Source organism: Zonotrichia leucophrys, chromosome 1 (assembly GCF_028769735.1).
Source record: "Zonotrichia leucophrys gambelii isolate GWCS_2022_RI chromosome 1, RI_Zleu_2.0, whole genome shotgun sequence".
Lineage (NCBI taxonomy): Eukaryota > Metazoa > Chordata > Aves > Passeriformes > Passerellidae > Zonotrichia > Zonotrichia leucophrys.
Genome location: NC_088169.1, coordinates 64,072,063 through 64,091,989, shown reverse-complemented (window position 1 = coordinate 64,091,989; position 19,927 = coordinate 64,072,063). Strand labels below are relative to the sequence as shown.

Sequence of the window (19,927 nt, the reverse complement as noted above, 5' to 3'; positions counted from 1 at the left end):
AGACATGGGCTGCCCAGTTTAAAGTAAATGGAAAGGATTATCCAAAGTGGGGTTATTGGTTCTAGGGGGCAAACTTTGCAAACCATAAGCCTTACTTGTCTGAGGCAAAGCAAAGGGACTTGATGTGTGAGGAAGACATTTGGAAGGTAAAAGAAAAAGACTGAAGAAGTGATTTTGGATCTTCGACTTCAAACAAGGTGAAAATCTTGGAGGAAAATGCTCTTCAGACTAAACACTATAAATGTGGCTCCTTGCTCACACAGATGCACACACATTCCACCACCCCCCATTCATCCTCCAAAAAATCCAACTGACACTAGGTGTAAGCAGAAGTCTCTAATGAATGGGGGGAAAAAAGACTGGGGAAAAGGAAATATTAAAAAAAAGATTGGTTTAGGGGTCAGGTAATCCTGGGACTAAGTGAGAACTGCCAAAAAGTCAAGCTGAGTTAGACCTTGGAAAGGAAATTAAAACAAACAGTACAAGGTTGTTTAGCCACAGAGGCAAAAAGGGAATTAAAAAAGAGAAAGTGAAGCTGCTGTACTGTAGGGATTGGATAGATATTAAAGTTAACCTATGTGTGGACCCAAAATGGAAGAACTCTTTTGCCTCAGTAAATAATTTTCAATAAAAATGAAGAGGTTAAGCACAGGGACAGAAGAAAGAATAGAAATCACTCTATTCAAGACAGAAGTAAAACTCAGTATATTGATCTGGTTGGAAGACCACATCAGAAGCTACAAGATGAGAGCCAGAACCTGATGTATATTCTGTCAGGAAGGGACCATAGTGCAGAACAGCCACAGACCCATCTTTAATATAAGAAGGGAGAAAAAGTGATAGTAGGACTCAGGAGAAGAGAGTGGGGAAAAAAGTGAAAGAAGGAAGAATAATTGAAGAGTAAATGAAACACAGAATCATAGAGTGGTTTGGGTTTAAAGGGACCTAAGATCATCTAATTCCAACCCTCCTGCCATGGCAGCAACACCTTCCACTAGACCAGGTGGCACAGAGCCCCATCCAGCCTGGCCTTGAACACTGCCAGGGATGGGAGCTCACATGTCTGGGCAGCCTGTTCCACTGCCTCACCACCTTCACATCTAATTTAAACCTACACTCTCTCTCAGCTTAAGGTCATTGCCCCTTGTCCTGTCACCACATGCCCTTGTAAAAAGTTTCTTGCCAGCTCTCCCGTAGCCCCCTTAAGGTACTGGAAGGTGCTCTAAGATCTCCCTGGAGCCTTCTCTTCTCCAGGCTGAACAGCCCCAACGCTCTCAGTATGTCTCAGCCTAAAATCAAAACAAGGTAATGCCTACTAAGTTGCCTTTATTTTCTCAAATATAACACATTTTTTGGCGACAAAATGTGAGGGATTGCCAGAGGACTTGACATGGTGCCACTTAAGCAGCTGAAATTACAGAAAACAAATACTGCATAAGAAGTTTAAGGTAGGTGAGAAACTGGGGAAGAGGGAAACAAAGGCAAATAATGCAGAAAGGGATGCCATTGGATCAGATGGAGATTACTAGTTAATTACTAATTAAAGATAATATTACAATGTTATCATTTGCCAAATGTACACCACCGAGTAGCATTATGAACACCTAAAGAGCTTTTAACACTGTGTAAAAAAGTCAGAGAACCTTCAAGACTGGAAACATTAAAACCAGATTAAATGTACAGAAGAAGCAAAAGGTCATGTACACAGAAACTAACTGCTTGAATTTCTTATAAATCTGAGAACTGATCAAGTAGAAACTGCAGTGGAAAAAAACAAACCAACTGTGTGTCTTAACTATTCACAGCACAACAGAGAGTTATCTGATCACACACCAACAGAGGGAAATGGGATTCTAGTCTGTAATGGGACAAAGTATTTCTAGTTAAGACAAGAAGGGAAGAATGCCATCATATTGTATGAGTAAAGGTTTTATCAGAAATAATTACACATTTTTCTGGTCACCTGCTTTGAAACAATTGAATTCATCTTGGAATAGGTGTAAAGAAATGCTTCCACAATGAGGGAATGGAGAACCCATCTCACACAACCAAATTGGCTTCTCAAAATGAAAACACAAAGCATATATGTTTTCCCTTTACACACTGAAAGAACTAATGTTAGGGAGGGAAAGGAGCCATTTCAATTTCAAAAAACAATGATAAAGTTAGCACAAAAGGGCAGGGGAATAAATTGGCCATGAATAAATTCAAGGTGGAATTTACAGAAAGGTTTCTGAGCATCAGAGGAATGAGGTTATAGAACACTCTTCCAAGAGAAGTAATGGAAATAAAAAATCCTAATGAGACTTACAGTGAAGAATGGTCAGTGTATGAGAGATTATTCAACATGGTTGTCTGGGAATCTCTGACCCAGGAGGTCCCTTTCAGGGTCCTCATAAATTATATATGAAAGAAAACCTATGAGGTCATATTGTCCCATCAACCTCAATAAAACTAAATAAGCAAAACACGTATGAAAAAGACTGCTGACCAAAACCATAAAATATGTCTTTTTCCCTCCCCTTTTTAAGCAGGAAAACCAACCAAAATATTCCTTATTAAAAATATGAGTTACCTGGTAAATTTCTTGAGCTTGTTTCAGACTGGCTTTTCACAAGGCCACCTTACTTAATGTATTGTACCCAGTGCTTGGTCTGGTCCAGTTTTAATAATAACTCAGAAAAATTAACTTACAACACATCTATCAATATCTTAATGTTCTCCTACCTTCACTGGTGGCTCTGGTGCTGGGCTTCTAAGTTCTGGGAGCCTGCAGAACAAAAGATTTTAAATTAAAAATTAAGAGAGATGAATTGCACAATTTTAAGTTTGGAAATCCTTCTTTATGAATGCTGCTTTGGTTATCAGCTACTCACACATGGCAAGCACTTCAAAAAAAAAGCAGCTCATGGACTGTATTTCTGACTTATGAAACTATGGGGCTTCAGGATGCAAACTGCACACTTTTCCAAAGGCCATCATAACAGAAGCCTTTGAGCAAAACTGAACTGATGAGTAGGTGCAGAGTCCCAGTGATGATCCAAGCCAAGTCTGCTGCTGGCAGGGAACACCAGGATGAGGATTTGGCTCACCTTTCAGATTTAAATACAAACTAACACAGGTGAGATAAATAAGTCATACCCAAGTAGCATTGAGTGAGTAGGGAAAAGGAAGGAGGAGGGGGGATGAAGACTAAATTTCTGGCTCTGCTGTTTGTGCTTGACAATTCTGGACAAACTGTTCTTTTGGATTTTGCTCCCACTTGCTTTCAAACAGGATACATTACTCAGGGTTTCATCAGGCAACAGTGGTAACAGACATATCCGACTTTAACATTACATCTCCCCCAGCTCACAGTCCTTAACACCATCAGAAAGCCAAAAAATAACCTACAGTCCACATTTGAAAATTCACGTTTCAAGTGTGGCAAATATAATCTCATTGTGTCATTCACTGCACTGCCTTGATGAACAAATCTCAGTATTCAACAGAAATGACCAAATGGACATTAATCCATGCCATGTAAAGCTATAAGCCAGCTGGAACAATACTTACCCCAAGTATTTTAACAACTCCTTACTCAGATCTTCAGGAATATACTCTGATATTAACCCATGGGCATACCGTACATAGTCTTCAGGAAGAGGTCAGGGAGCGGGGAGGAGGAGAAAAAGAACATTCATGTTACAAAGTCACGTTGCTTTAGCCATGTTGCATGTGCTACCATGAGGCACAAGGTTGAATCACTCACAACAGACTCCTAATGGATACACTGTGATGCTTCTCTGCCTTGAGTAGTTTATGTTATATGACACTCGTAGGTTTATTTAAAAAGTAAAGACTTACTACACTCACTTTGTCAGCACATGTTATTAATATCTGCTGCATGTACTTTACAAAAGCTGTTCACTTTCTGAGAGTACTAGATATCGTGTATTTTTCCGAAGAAATTAAATTTTAAAAACCTGCAAAAGTAAAAAGCTGACTCAACAGAACATGCAATCATTAATTTTAAAGCATCTGGATCTTACAATTATTTGGCAAGGGCTTCAGTACTAAAGAACATTTTCTGGCTTCAACTGAAAACAATTAGATGAGACAATGAGTCTATTTCAAAGTCTTGTACTTAATTTTCAGTACTTTATAGAAAATGCCAAGGCCTATCTAAACATCACTGGCAAGACAGGATAATTATCTGTGGAAATATGAACTACTAGAAGCTGTTTTCAGTACAGGGCACTCCTGCTATAAATGTTCTTCTGAGAGACTGAGGAAAAAAAGTGACCCTTTTATAACACAAAGTCCTAAACCAGATCTTTTCCGGTCACGTTCTTCACAAGCATTTACTGATCATGGGCTGGATTTTTTAAACTTGCTGTTGTTGAGGCTGCTAGGGAGTAACTTCACCCATGCATAGGAAGCATTTGCCAGGCAGATATTAAGCTAAAATCTCCCTTCTGAATTCCAACTCCAACAGGCCAGTTTATCTGCTCATATGCCTCCACACTTAAGAGAGTTCAGAAGCACATGGCATACCAACCTTAAGGCGGCAAAGAGCTATTACTTTAGTGCCAGAGATAAATTTATTTTTTTCCCCATTTTCTCTTTTTTTAACCTGAAAAGCCCAATGCAAACTGGCATTGAAGGAGAAAGCATTAACAAACTGACAGCAGCATACGCATTTCAGGTGAACTGATAATAAATTCCTACTATCACCTATCAGCACTTCTCCTTCCTTCACTGCCTAGATTCATCAAAGTTTTTTCACTCTCTAAGCCTACTTTGGGATCAGGAGAGAATACGAAATAATTCCAACCCAAGACAATTTCACCTCAGCACTTAATATGTCCAATTTACTGCATAAGAAAAATATTCCAATCATTTCGCTCTTTGCATTATGACACTGAATGGTGAGTTCAAATCAACTGCTATTATTTCATACTAAATACAAAACACATTCCCTTTGCATTTCTGACTTGAAGCAATCTTCACTATCTTCCTTTACTAATTTAAAAACATCACTATTTGCCTCCTATGGAGTCCGTGTTCTTACATCAGCCTTTGTTATTAATCTTTCATCAAACATTAGGAATATTGCACATTCCCCTTCTTTGTCTTCTGAATGAAATAGTCAAGTCCCATATGATAAACCTCCCCTACTTCCCTATTTGCTCTCATTATATCCTCCTCTATTTTTGCCCTACAACATCTGTAGATGCTAACTACATATACCCATCTATTTTTAAGGTGCTGAAATTTCATAATATCCCAATGAAAACAATTCTGTACAGAAATAAATTGCACTGTCACAGCAGTGAAAATCAGACAAGAAAATGAGTCTTACTAGAAATAAGTGTTGAGTAATGCCCATTTGACTTCCTGTCATACACCTTGCCACATACAGTGGGACTACCTCCAAAACTCACTTACTTTAGACCCCAGTACTCCCAATTTCAATGCTGTTCTCTCAAATATGAAAACCCAAGGTTTTAAAAAAGACTACTATAATCATGTCACTACAAATAAAGAGCAGGGTGGAAAAAAACCCACTGCAGATGAAATATTTAATTATAAATTTCAGAGAAAAAGTATTTAACCATAGTCAAGATGGTTGTTTCCAGGACACTTTCCCCTTTCTTTGAAAAAGTAGGGGTTGGGAAAAAGGTGAAAAGGTACTGTGAAGTTAAAGTCACAACTTTTGCAATTTTGTCTCTTTTTAAAAACCATATATTACAATCTCTGTTCTATAAAATTGTCTATTTGCCTCATAAATCTCATGTATGTTGTTTCTTTTGATATCATGACTTGGTAGCTCATTTTCCACTTTGTGAGCAAGCTGCTTTGTTTCTTCTCAATTTTCAATAGCATGAAGACTTCTGACTGTCTTTGTAATAAGAAACAATTTGCCTTGGTTCATCTTGCTCTAAACTGTTCTTAATTTTCATTAACATTTGAAGATTTTATTCCGAGTCCATTTTCAGGTTTCTTTACAGAATTTTGTGTCATTAACATTCAGGACATTGCCCTCCCCAGCAAAATGGCGATTAGAAGCAAACAGGATCCCACGAGACTTTTCGGTAATAGGACTGCTATAATTTAATACACATATTACCAAAATTTTGCCCTTAATAATTACACATTTGTGCATTTGTAGTGGGTTGAGGATGGTAAAATGCCAGTGCACCCACAAAAATCATCCAACTTGCACATTTGTTGCATAAAGTAATGTTTGGACAAGGAGCCTTTTTTCTGTGATGATGACTTCCTAAGATCCCTTCACCATTTTGAAGAATTCTATGAATGCTAATACTCCATGCATCCTAATAAAAATAATAATGAAAAGAAGCATGTTCTAATACAGACACTTACTGGGTGGGAACTCATACATTACAAATATGTGTCCTATTCTTTAACACAGTCTCAGTTCAGCAAAGCACTTCAGCAAATATTCCACTGAGAAAAATGTTTCCTCCTTGAACTGTGAAGAAGCTAAGAGAACCCCAGCTGAGACCATTGTAATTGTTAATTACATTGTCATCTGATGAATATAGCAAAGAACTTGGAAAAGCCAAGGCACAGAGTCGCAACTTATATGGAATTTTCTGTACAGGGCATAAATTTACTGCAAAGGTCAATTTCAATATATTTTAGTTTCTAATCATGTGTTTTATCTCTACTTATGTGACTTCACAAAAATGGAATTCATTATGATGTTTAGTTTTCTTACCTTCCTGAGCATCTGTGATCTGTTTACTGTTGATAAATGTACTTGCAAGCACTCTTTCACCTACTGATATATTGTTGCTTTTAAGTGCTTTCACTGTTTGATTAACCTACAGAAAACCAAAGAATGAAATGCCTGTATCAATATTGTTATGCACATGTTAATGCAGTGACAAAGCTCTTGTAATTTTGTTTCAAGCATATAAAACACTCAAGTTATGGACTGTGGTGAAATTTAATATACATTTGTAATGACTAGCAGATGATCTCAAAAAACCCAAAGAAACTAGCATGTTTTTGAACATGTTGCCTTGGCAACACAGCACCACTTTTGCAGCACCCTAAGATGAGCTGAGCTACTCAAACTCAACAGCCATGATTATACAGGTGAGAAATACACCTGCTCAGAGAACACTCCTGAGCTCAGCAGGATGGCAAAGGTAGTACTGGTGGAAATCGAAGATTAAAGACTCCACAGGGCACTGATGTGCTAGATCCAACAGAGAGAGAACTGTCAGACAAAGGTATTTTCAACAACACAAACAGGTATCTATTCACACGTAAATATTCAGGTAATCATTGCAAAATAGGTATTCATTCCCACACCTCATCACTGCAGAAAGTGGACCAGATTTTGTGCTTGTATTGATTAATTTAAATGACAAGGCCTCCTCATCATGCGACGCACAACCTCTTTTTCTATAGAACAGCATCATGTTAAGGGCACATGTGCATGAGTTAAATGAAATTCACTTTCTTTACACCAAAACAAAGACCCCATCAAGCTTAGCTTTAACACTAGTTTATTTCTGGCAAACTCTACAGGCCTGTTGAACAGCATGACTGGATCAGGATAATAGCAACCAAACCAGGACCATTCTGAGTGAACTCTGCCAAAACTTCAGGAAACACATTTGCAGCACAAAACCAAGGCAGTTCTGTCCAGCTTCAAAGCACAGCAGAATTTAGAAACTGTAACAATTAAAACCCTCCTCTAGCCCATCTATGAAAGGGACAAAGCAAAAGCAAGCTCCTCACCTTATGCAAAGCCCACAGCAATAAGCTGACAGCTTCTTCTTCCTACCCACACCCCATATAAGCCCCTTTCCTGACCAGTCCCGTCAAAAAGAGAAATGCAACAAGCTTGTGAATATCTCTAACACCTGATCACATTCCCAAGTGGAGCAACTTTACTGTGATGTCTGTCCTTCTTGAACAGGACACATACCTTGAACTGAGGCACAGCACATAGCTCCAATGCAAATGTAGACAAGCTAAAAAGCATTTCCATTTTAAACATATAGCAATTTTTAAAGCAAAAATGAAACACAATACCTTTTTCTTTAACCACTTCAGTGTCTTCTCCTGGCTGTATTTGTGGAATTTCTGACTGCCAATCTCTGGGAAAAAACAAGCAAGGGGAAAAATGTCATGCCTGGTTTGGATTGCATTTTCAATACCTTTAAAATCTTTTAACTTGTAGATAGAATATAGAAGTTAATTTGCATCTTGCACATGTTTGATATCAGGGCAATAAGTTTAAAAAATATTGGAAGCAAAAAAAAAAAATAAACAGACTGAGCTGATATGAACAAGTCTGGACAATCTGACAGTTCTTTAATTAGGACCTAATCCAGCAAAGCACAGATTTTATTTATTTATATGCAATCTTGAGTTCTCTTATTCACCAAGATTCTTCTCGAGTCCTTGTAGTTTCACTTCACCTTCACTGCCCTGTGTCATCAGACTGGTGATTTTAACTACGTATCTCATAACACAAAATGTTGGTTCCACAATTTTATTTTTTTTTAAACAACAGATTATCTTAAATCTTTATGTACTGGATTTCAGCACCTAGTAAGGGACCAGGACAGAGTTGGTTACTGAAGCTAAACCATCCACCTCTTCTATAAACCCTTTCCCTATCAGTTCTCCTCTCTCATGTCAGAGTGACTAAAACAGGATTTTTACTTCTATCCCCCTTTTACATAATCCAATAAAATGTTAAAAGAAAACACAGAATCCAAAATAGTGAAACTCACTCCTTGTGGGAGGAAGTACATGATTCACTCATGATTTATGGAGCAACACAAATTAACTTGATGATATAAGAATTCTGGAGAATGCTTCCCCTGTGATAACGAGGGCATCATGAGCACTTGCCATTCACATGTGATCTGGAGATACATCAGTTCAAAACATCCAGGCAAAAGAGAAAATTACAAAGGCTCAAGGAAATTTCAGTATAAAAGTTCAGTGTTAACTCACAGAAAGCTACATTTGGGGAAAGGAATCAGATGCCTAATAAGCTTTCACAGGAGATTTTGGAGCCTGCTGTTTCAGTCCTTTTCTTTAACAGGTATTTCAATAAGTTTTGATCTCCTGTATACCATTCCCATAAATACCTACATCTGTTTCATGTCATTTACTGATACAGTGTCATATTCCAACACTCATTTCATGGATTTTCCTTCTCCCCTGGCAAACAACAACATATTATTTATGATTCCTTCAGCATTTCCTTCTTTGGGGTTTATCTTGGCTCTTCCAAATTGCACACAAACAGTGAACTATTATGTGCTCTTTCTGCATGCATGGCAGGGGCTATGGAGAGGTCAAGGAAAGCTGCTTGCAAGATAAAAGTTTAAATCTCTCTCAATAGTTGTATAATAGCAAAATACAAAAATTCTTCAGAGCAAAAAGGAAAAAAATACACTAATGTACACTTTGTTTAATGATGAGCTGCAGGTAAAACAATTAGCTGTGACATTGCTGGCTGCAGGCTTTAGGACTTAGAAGCTTCTAAATGGGTCTGAAAGAAAAGGAGCAGAAAATGGAGAAACTCTCTGGATACCTGAACCTGCTTCTCAAAGGGCTAACGTGGCTTGGGTTCAAGCACAGTGAGTACAATTCATGGATTCCTCTCTTATCTATGAAAGTTCGAGGAAGGGACATCCTCTGGGCACCATCCCCCAACCCATGCTGAAAAGTAATTCTAGTCTGGATTCCCAGGCAGACTCCCCCACAACAGCATGATTCAGAGTGACTCAGGGAAAGGAAATGTGGAACTGTGAAGCCATTTTCATTAAAACATGTGAAAAATAATTACACTGAACCCTTCAGAGATCACTTTGTTTGAAAATATTTTGTGTGCTTGACAGTTTTGACTATTAAACCCTAGAAACTGACAATATTCAAGACCTCTGAAGAATTAAAGTGAGTTATGAAAGTCACAAACTGCTGACAAAAGGATTCAATATTGGAACGTGGATTTAACATGTGATGCACATTTGATATTGGTGAGAGTTAGTGACTATGTTTGATAATATGAGTATATATTGGAAAGCCTTTTGTTCCCTAATGTGTCTGGTGCCTATAAAACTGGTCTGAGACATCTGGAAAGATTGGGTTTGAGAAATACAGATGGAATATAAGTGGTTCTACAATTAAATAATATGTTCAGTGATTGGGTAATCGCTATGTAGACTTGGAAGTTTCCCTGATGTATTGTTGAGCAAACTGCCTAAAGCACATTTTAAAATCCATTTTCTCAGTGTTTTCCATAACTCTGAAACTTATAGGGCCCCTTTTTTCCTACCTCCTGGGAATACAAGCTTGGCAATATTATTTAGTTCTTCTAATCAGGTAAGTTTTCTTGGCTCTTCATGTTAATCACATCAGACAAGATCATAGTGCAGCTTTTGCCTCGCAAAATGAAACAAAGAGTAACACTCTAGAACTGGAATTCATAACCCTTTCTTAAACCCTCTCTACTGTACATTCAATCCAATGTCAAAATTTATTAGCAAACAACCTGCCTCACCCAGACTTAGTGAGCTGTAGCACACCCTTTCCAGAACTACTAAAGCAGGTAATTCAGAATTTAATTCAACTAAATGAATTTTCAGTGCCTTTCAAGAATGAGGCCAGGGAAGGTGGATTTTCTGCTAATTCAGTAAGTGTAAACTGTGAGTGCTCTGGGGTAAGAATTTCTCAGACAGATGTTAAAAGTCTTAAGACTAAATGAAGAGTGAAATAATTATGTTGTTAAGTTCTGTCAAGCAGAACAGAGCTGCAGAAGCCTTAACACAACTGGTATTTCTTGCCCTAATGCTCTACTCCTAAAATGAGAAAGGCTACAAAGTGGACAACAGCTCTTAAGAGCCAGAAAAGAGTGAGTACCTGAAGTCATAATGCTGGTATTTTTTACAAGCAATAAAAGACATGAGAATATGAAACACATAGAAGTGGATTAAACAGAAAGGTGATGTGTGCATGACAGGCAAGAAAGTGCCAAGGGGTTTGTTGCATAACAGTACTCTTGGTGTTCTATAAAAAGAAAGAAATCCTAAGAACAAACTCCACTGTAACCCAATCCTAACCTGAACAAGAAAAGAAGTAGCATGTACATGCAGGTACATGCCTGGGAAAATCCAAGAACATCACATAAAGCTGATATGTGTGTGTGTGTACAGCTTTTATGACAAAAGCATTATTGACCTCATATTTCAAAACAAAACCCAGGAACTGAACACACCTTTAACAGCTAATACAATTTGCTGGCAAAATGACACTAACTTATGGGTGTACATAAAGCATTACTTAAAATGGAAAAAACCAAGCAGTGAAGCATCTTCACTACTGTCTAACAGAATGCACTTTATGGGAGGATGCTCCCAGATGGATAATAACTGCAAATACAGTATCAGAATGGATACAGAAGTTAGACCAAGACACAAGACCTTGTCTATAGCAAACCATTTTAAAGCAAGTTTTGTTTTGGGAACATAAATACTGCCCAAAGGCTGTGCTGCTGTTTGGAGGAAGTGGCCCTTCAAAAAAAATCATCTAGACCTTGTCCTAAGTTCCTATGCTCTGCTCTCACCCTGGCTACTTATCCCATCTTACACAAGTTGTAGGGCAAGCAATTGCCTGAAAGCTTAAAAATACTTTTTAATGGAAATACTTGTCACTTCATGAGAAGGTAAAAAGGGTTTTGCTTTTCAGATGCATCTGTCCTAGAGAAGCCTTCTCAAAAGTCAGAACTCACCCAAAGAAAAAGATTGTTTGGTCCAAAATTATACAAAATGTAACTAAATGTTTCTGTAGGCTCTTTTGGAAATGCAAGAGGAATAGTAATATTACTCCAGAGCTATGTGTTTATGGAAGCTCATAATTCCAACTACTCCAGCCCCAAACAGAATGTGACAACAGCCTTCCTACCTAGATTTTCTACTCCCTTGTGAAAGTGAGCATTTTCAACAGAAACATGTCCTGCCCTGAAGTTCAAGTGCAACTTTCCTACCCTACTGCACATACACCATAAAAAGCCCAAAATACTTAAACTTGTTCACCTAAATCAACTTACAGCTTCCACCCCTCACAAACACCTGAATGTTCTATACAGCTAGAAGGAGGTCTTTTACTTAGCAGACACTATTTTTTCATCACCTTTCCTTACCCACTTTCCAATTATCTGTAGATCATCAAAATATTTATTCATATATATATATATATATATGTATCAATGATAAGGGTCAGCTTGCTTCATGAAAGCAAATTCTTAATGTTTGTAGCTTTCAATCTATCTTTTAACTTAAATCTCAACTCCTTGGAGCAACTCTGGTGCATAAGAATCAGACAGCTTACTACTTTTGCTTTTGGTGGTGCAAAAGATTCCTGTATGTTCTCCTATAGGTCTCCATGTGCATGCAGGGAAATCTCCATTCCCTATCAGGGAGTTGGCAAGCCTACGTAGAATGCTATTTAAAGGACTGAAAATAAAAGCCGAAGTCTTGCACGTTTGGTGTATCTGCAAACCTACAAAAATAATGTCACACTCCTGTCCCTTCCCTAGAAAGCATATATTGTCCTTAAATAAAATGAAAGCCCCCACACCAAAGGGAATTCTGAGCAAAGGCTGAGGAAACTATGTACAGAATTGATAGCTTGCTAACTTTTTCCATTTGAGTTTTCTCACTCATATACTCATGCATCTCAATAATTTTTTGTATTTTAAAATGATTATGCCTTTAAACTTAAACCCACAACACTAAATTATGCAAAGCCAGAAAAGTTTTGTTCTCCTTTCTCAGCAACATATTCATTCTTCTCCAGCTTTTATTGACTTATTTTTTAATTGTTTGTGACAAAGGATTAAAAAAAGTAAAATGGACCTTTTCCATGCCAGACCATCCTACACTAAATAAAGAATTGAGAGAGATGTAAGATTCTGATCCAAGTCAAAGAGAGTTCACAACATATACAATAATGTCAAAAGCCAGCTGTGATTGGTTTATCATTTGTATGACACCTAGCAACAAGACTCCATGAGATTTTCAGACTTGCAGCAGATAATCTATTTCTATAATCTATTTCTATTACATTTCTATTCACAAGACTGCAATGACAAGCTCTAAGCCTAAGCTTCTGTTTTTAAAGTACAGCTGTGTCCAGCACTTCAGTTGTTTGGTAAAGCAAAAAACAATATTTAAATCTATCTTGTAATGAGGTGACACTAACAAATTGAGTCTTTTTTTATTTATCCTCCCTCCCCTCCCACCCCATTTTTTCACCTTTTTCTTCTGTTACGTGCTGTATGTACTGTTTAACATCTGCACATTTCAGCAGCAGTGGGCAGCTAGGGTATTCTGAGTCTAGCACAACTTGATCAAGTGGCTGGAACTTTCCTTGCTGCTGAAAATACATCAAAGGGATTACAAAAGCATTACTAAAATGTTAAGACACATATATACACACTACACTTATGTATATAAATATATATGCATGCAATGGCCATAGCTTTAAAATAGAGGATTTAAAGAAGATCGTATTTTGAATGGTAACACATGACACATTCAGAAACTGATTACAAAGCAAGCTATAAATATTTATTTCAGACCAGTAAATACCTGCAAAATGCTGAACTCTTCAAACACCGCACTTAAAAGGCCAAATTTAAAACAACATAGGGAGAAACTAATGTGAAGTACAGCAGGATTTTTTGGAAGATGACATAAGACACAGTAGTCAGTGTGTGCCAATAGTGTTTTAGACCAAAACCTGCTGGATTAAACCCAGTGTCATAACTTCCATTCAAATTTTGCTTTTCCTTCCACAAAGATATATCTCAAAGGAGCAGGGCAGCTTCCGGAACACAGTATTAACCTTTCACCTCTGCAAAGTCAATTCCAGTTTGGCCAGAGTAGGGATATAAAGTGATTTTGGCACAACTTAAACAGCCCTACATATGACAGAACCATCAAACAAATTTTGCCATTGCCAAACAATGCATAATCATTCAGCATGGTTTGGCACAACTGGCAAACTTCCCTTTGGAAAGATCCTTTAGTGCATCAGTACAAAGACTCTGTGAACTTCTCATGCTTAGAGAGTGCATGGTCTCTGCAGCCAAGGCTGAACTCATTATACTGGTCAGCATGAAAAAACCCACTTGGGGTATACTGCTTTCATTATTAATTAATTCTCTTGCTAGACACTCAGAGGCTTAATAAAAGTAACCATCTATTGTTAAATCACAATAAAAACAAGAAAAAAAGTCCCAAACAAACACAAAAAAAAGCAGAACCAAGAAAGTATTTAGAGAGTTTCTTCTCCTTAAAAGGGAAAAGGCACAATAACCGTGGCAAAAGGAATTCAGGAAAATAAAACTGCACAAAAAAAATAGAACTGCAATAAGCTCTTTCTTACACATAACTGACCTGCCTGTGTCCCAAAGCAAGACAGCTGCATTTACCTCATGCATGGGCACAGAGCCTAAGCCAAGAAAGGTGCTGTATAGGAGATGGCTCTGCTCAGAGACACACAAAGCAATCCTGCATCACACTATCAAAATCAAAGGACAGTGTAAAGGATGATTCTATGATTTCCAGTGATATTCATTAGTTCAAGCTGGAAGTGACTGCGCAGCATTCAGGCTAACCTTGCCACAGGACTGCAGAATACACCAACTTAGGCAAGGTGCTGCAGGAAAGCATTTGCCTTTTTTTAGGACCCACAACAGCTCTATGCATTTATCTGGCATCACACCTGGCCTAGACAACCAGAAAACAATGTACTGAAAAAATGAATGGCAGCACAGGACTCTTCCCTGAGAAACAGCAGCAGTAGCTGTCCTTTACTCATGCTACCTCAACAACACCCCACATAAAGAGAGATTTACTACTTCCCTAATTTAAGTTTCGTATAAAGCTTTCAAAGGAATGATGAATTCAGAGTGCAGCACCCAGGGAACAAACTGAACTACTTGTGGGATGGCCTCTTCTGATGACCAACCGGACCACTGAAATGCAGAATACATCTGCACACCCTATACCTTAAATAATTAAAAAATAATGAAAGAACAGTAAGTTACTATTACAAAAGTATAGGGAGACTTTATATCTTCACCATAAATAATTTGTTCTCTTGCATTCTCCACTTGCAATCTAAAGCAGAAAATAGCAAACAACCTTGTAGAAATTCTTTAGAGCAAAAAAGTCTTAGGATGCATAAAGTGCATTGTCTCCACAAAACAAAACAAACAAGCAAAAAAAACCAACAAAAATCAGCATTTCAATTTTATTTTGTGCCCCTTTGTTCACAGGCTCCTTATTAAAAAATATCAGAAAATTTGCCTACAACTTTTGATACATTTCAGAAATTTACAGAGGTTTACACCAACTATAAATCAATGAACCCATTTTTTTAAATTATCCAAATTTTGGATACTCAATCATCCCATTGCTGTTCTATGATATGGCATCTCTACAAATGTTGTTGTTTCCTTTCAAGTTCAAACTGCCACAAAAATGTTCCTCCTTCCTCCTCCATAGCATCCAAATATTTCTTTTTTTCCCCCCTTCTTTCCCAAAATAACCATTTTACTGATGCCTCAGAAAGGGCACTAGGTTTGTTTTGATCTGATGACATGTGAGCATTTTAAATTCAATAGTTCTGGGACAGGCTCTCACAAAAAGACAAAAGAGATTCTCTTCTCTAAAAAAAAGAAGGTGATTAGTGCTTGTTGAGATTGAAAGCTGACTCTTGTAGCATAATTTACCAACCAAAAAACTTCATGGAAACAAAAGTACTTCTAGGTATTAAGATAATACTGCTTTAAAAGCAAATTAATTTTCCACTATTATGGAAGCCACTCTTTGTAAAATTAACATAACTTCTGCAGAACTGAAGTCAGAAATAATGTTTTTCTCCTGAGAATTCCAGAAGAAAAAATAAAGCAGGCTTACCTCTTTGTCTGCCTTTATGAGGTAGTAAAGTATCAGAAACAAGGGGTCCATTGGTGTAACAAAGAGCAGGCGCCCATCTACGTGACAGATAAGGAAAAGTAAGCTTCCACAATATATTGACTTTTTGGGGTTTTAGGATGTTTTTTAGGAGTGTGAATAGAGTTTTTTTTAGTAAGTATCCCAATACTTGAATAAAACAGAAAAATAGTATTTGTAAATTCATATTAAAAACACAGAGATAATTCAATTCTCTACCCTACCAAACCAAAGCACATACTCCACTTCAGGACTTCTGCTTTGTGTAGGCTGAGTTTTGCCTTTTTTTCTGGACTGTATTAAAACCAGCAACATTGAAGCTGCCCTCTATTGGCAGATTTGGGGGCAACAGAAATTGGATTGGTACACCAGAGATACTCAGCAATACTCCACCTCTAACACTGGGCAAGGTAACACTGCACTGGCAGAAGAGACAGGCAGGACAAGAAAGAGTTTCAAGGGCTAGTTAAGGGAGAGCTGCCTTAATCTGCAAAGGGAGAATCTCATGCAGTCTCCCAATAGAACAAAATAAACTTAGATCAGAATACATGGCTCAGAGTGCTGCATTCAAGGTTATACACAAAGGAAGAACTTGGTCTCCCATTGAAACAGACACCTCTGCCCATCTGGAGTTCATTGCAGGACAATGGCTTAGTCAGGCCTTTTGTACAACTGCAGATAATTGGAAACAACGTTACATCAAGGAAATTCACTAACGAGACCAAATAATTGATGACAATTTGACAGTAATTAGCAAACCAAAAGCAAATAAATGTAATTATTTTTGGTTTAAATCACATTATTAAGATAACTAAAGAAAAGGAAATCCTATTATGATGGCCCTAAATCTAACAAAAGATCATGTGGGAAGAATGTGTTTTGGGTAAAGCTGATATCCAGTCTACCATGTGTATTATCAAAATGATGCTCAGTGTGAGGCAAGGCAAGCATCAGGGCTACTTACAAACACAAAAGCTTTGATATTGAAATTGGAAGGAAAAAGACCCACTAGCCACTTTCTAAAAGCTTCCATTTAAATGCTTTCCATCCAACCTCCAGGAGGAGTTATTTTTGTTTGTTCTAAAGATTCAGACTCACTAGAAGTGTATAAAGACCTCTGCCCTTCTCTGCAGATAACCAGATAATTTGTTTTAACTGCAAACACACAGAATTGTTTTTATTGTTCTTCTTCTGACCCTTTCAGAGATACAGCAGCCCTAACATTCACGAACAATTTTTCCACTGTATTTTTAAAAGAAAACTGAGGGCATGATTTCTTAAGGCAACTGTTTCCCAAGGGCCAAAATAAAGGTTAGAAAGGGAGAGAGAGACTACAATGTGGAAATAATTGGGAGCAGGGAGCAGACCCAGTCTGTTGGCTCACCCCCAAGACAGAGCAAGGAAAAGCTCAGAGACATACTGCTTGCACTGCTTTATGTGCCTGCAGAGGATGTTTAAAAGTTAGCACACACTTTGGGATATTACTGTTAAAGAAGGCATATGTCTGGAAGGGTTGCTTTTATTTATTACTATAAATGGACTTTTCTCTAATGAAAAGGAATAAAACAAATATACCTTAATCTTCTGAATTAATACTTATGGACATGCTGGTCTGTGGACATGCTGGCAGAGAAACACTGCTACAATAACATCCTTACTGAAAATGGATTGTGAAAGCCATCCCAAGCAAGTTACACAAGCTTCCTCCTCCTTTTCACAAAGGTGAACAGGATCAGAGAATGTCCAGGATATAACAGACCAGCTCCCTTAGAGAGAACGGTGAAATAGCAGCTTCAGACCTCTCCTGAGAACTCAGCATTTAGGCTGGGGACTACAGAGGCAATTTAAAGAACACAAGACCATACATTCCAGTGCTTGGAGCTCTAACACACCACTTTGCTTGGCTAGCTAAGGCCTTCCAGCCCTTTCTTTTCTTTCCCAGTGGAAAATACATATAAACTTACAAAGAGGACTTGCTGGTGTGATTGACAAGGAAAGCTAACTATTTTATGGCACTTCAGATTAAACACAATTGAATTACTTACCCCTCCTTCCCCCTTCAAAAAATGACAAATGAACATCAGTCTAATTGAGGCTGCCAAAGGCAACATTTTAAAGAGAAATGACAAAGCCCCCAGCCCTGGTTAAATCCTTACGGCAAATGAGTCTATCAGAAGGTGGGGATATGATGCAGCATGTCTCAAACAAGGAAAAACACCTGTAAATTTACTAGAAGAAAGAGAGAAGGTCTGTGTACAAACATTAGTTAAAGATGGGGGAAAGACACATTATCCAACTCACCCTGTTGAACAGTCTGACCTATAAACCAGGAACGACGTTCCTCGTGAAAAGCTTTTACTTCAAACAGCTGCTGTGCACCACTATTGAATAAGTAAAGGGTTGCTTCCCCTGTTGAAAAGAAATCTGGTTTGTGTTTGTAAGCTTTCAGAAAAATCAAAAGAATACCCAATATGTTTGAAGAATGTGCCTTATATACATACAGACACACAAACATACACACAGTCTACATAAACTCACTACAAAGAGAGCTCAGACAAAAAATACTATTATATACAGATGTTCATTTACCAGCTCTATAAACGAAACTGAATTTGAATCAATAAATAAGATGTGTGAATAGTTCATCTTACAACACAAAGCCTTTGATCCAAACCCAAATCAAAATCACTGAAGAAATCAGCTTTTTTCTGCAGTGAAGATGGAAGGTGGAAAACAAGAGAATTCCCTCTCCTTCCATCATGTTTGTCTTAAGGATACCAGACTCGGGGTTAGGGGAACAAAAGTCTCAAACCTTTCATGGACAATCTGAAATATTCTTTTTTTTTTTTTTGTGCACCAAAATGGATCGTGATGACTCTGTATGGGTAGACATACAAAGTAAACAAGGAAGCTAGAAGAAGTTGGTTTGAAGTGCCCATCAGAACCTTAATAGTTGGGAAAGGAAAAGGATAGCTTTATTTTAGGTCATTGCAGCTCTACCATTTGACATTAGTTTTGGGTTACAACGGAAGGGTGACAAACACATTGCAAACAGGACTGGCATTTTCCATATCAGAAATGGGAGGTTGCCACAACTACAGAAGGGGCCACTGAAATGCAGTCACCTCAGTCTGTTGGCTGGCCTGCTTCTATCTTGCTTATCAATCCATCTTCAGGAAACAAGAGCAACTACAGCAGGGCTGTCTTGCTCAGAGCACATAAATTGCAAAGCTGCAGTGACTTGCAGATGATGGGCTGGCTCAGAGAAGGCTCAGTGTAAGCCCTGAAAGCTGACATCAGCACTGCTCTTCTCAGTCTGCAGACACCCCCAGGTGCGGAGGGAGGTCAGCAAAAATGGGCAGACAGATGAATTCCCAAAAATGACTGGTAATGCATTTTTTTCCCCTTTATCCAAAAGGCTGACCAGATGTTTAACCTCACTTAAGGATATAATTTCAGTACTCTGATAATTTTTCTTTTGGGTAGGGGAGGAGAGGAGCAATGAGTAGTCATAAGGGGGAGCAGAAGTTTCAATCATTACCATGTGCACCTTCAACAAGGGTCTACACCACAGTTTGATCAGCCTCATATCAAACTACTCACAGAAGTGCTGACTGAACAACTTAAGACTCCTACCAGGGAGTGTGCTAGCCAAATCCAGTGGTGAGCTATGAAATCTTGGGAAAAGAACTCTTTTTATTACCTAAGTACAGCTCCTTAATTTATGTCATTATGCTAAAAGGACAGTCACCACGGGTTCCCTACAGTACTGTAAGACAGGAACTGCAGGGGATGGAGAGAGAACTCCAACAGCTTTGCTCACAACTTCACTAATGGTTCTTGTGGTACTTCTGAACTGCAGTCTAATCCTACTTTATAGTCTTTGTAAGGGATAGAAATCTTGTTCTTTTACCTGTCTA

General features: G+C 38.0%; 1 protein-coding gene across 4 annotated transcripts in view; it reads right to left on the bottom strand.

The window, feature by feature from the left end:
- Window positions 1–19,927, bottom strand: part of RNASEH2B (ribonuclease H2 subunit B) — a 41,951-nt gene that overhangs the window by 9,483 nt on the left and 12,541 nt on the right. For 3 of the 4 annotated variants that reach the window (XM_064715144.1, XM_064715118.1, XM_064715137.1), the window contains exons 3-9: window positions 18,309–18,416; window positions 15,972–16,048; window positions 13,299–13,419; window positions 8,059–8,123; window positions 6,728–6,833; window positions 3,556–3,634; window positions 2,728–2,770 (exon numbers count right to left, since the gene is read on the bottom strand). In XM_064715144.1, coding sequence (XP_064571214.1) covers window positions 2,728–2,770; window positions 3,556–3,634; window positions 6,728–6,833; window positions 8,059–8,123; window positions 13,299–13,419; window positions 15,972–16,048; window positions 18,309–18,416 — 599 coding nt within the window. The remainder of the gene's footprint in view (window positions 1–2,727; window positions 2,771–3,555; window positions 3,635–6,727; window positions 6,834–8,058; window positions 8,124–13,298; window positions 13,420–15,971; window positions 16,049–18,308; window positions 18,417–19,927) is intronic. The other variant, XM_064715127.1, reaches the window with a different exon arrangement.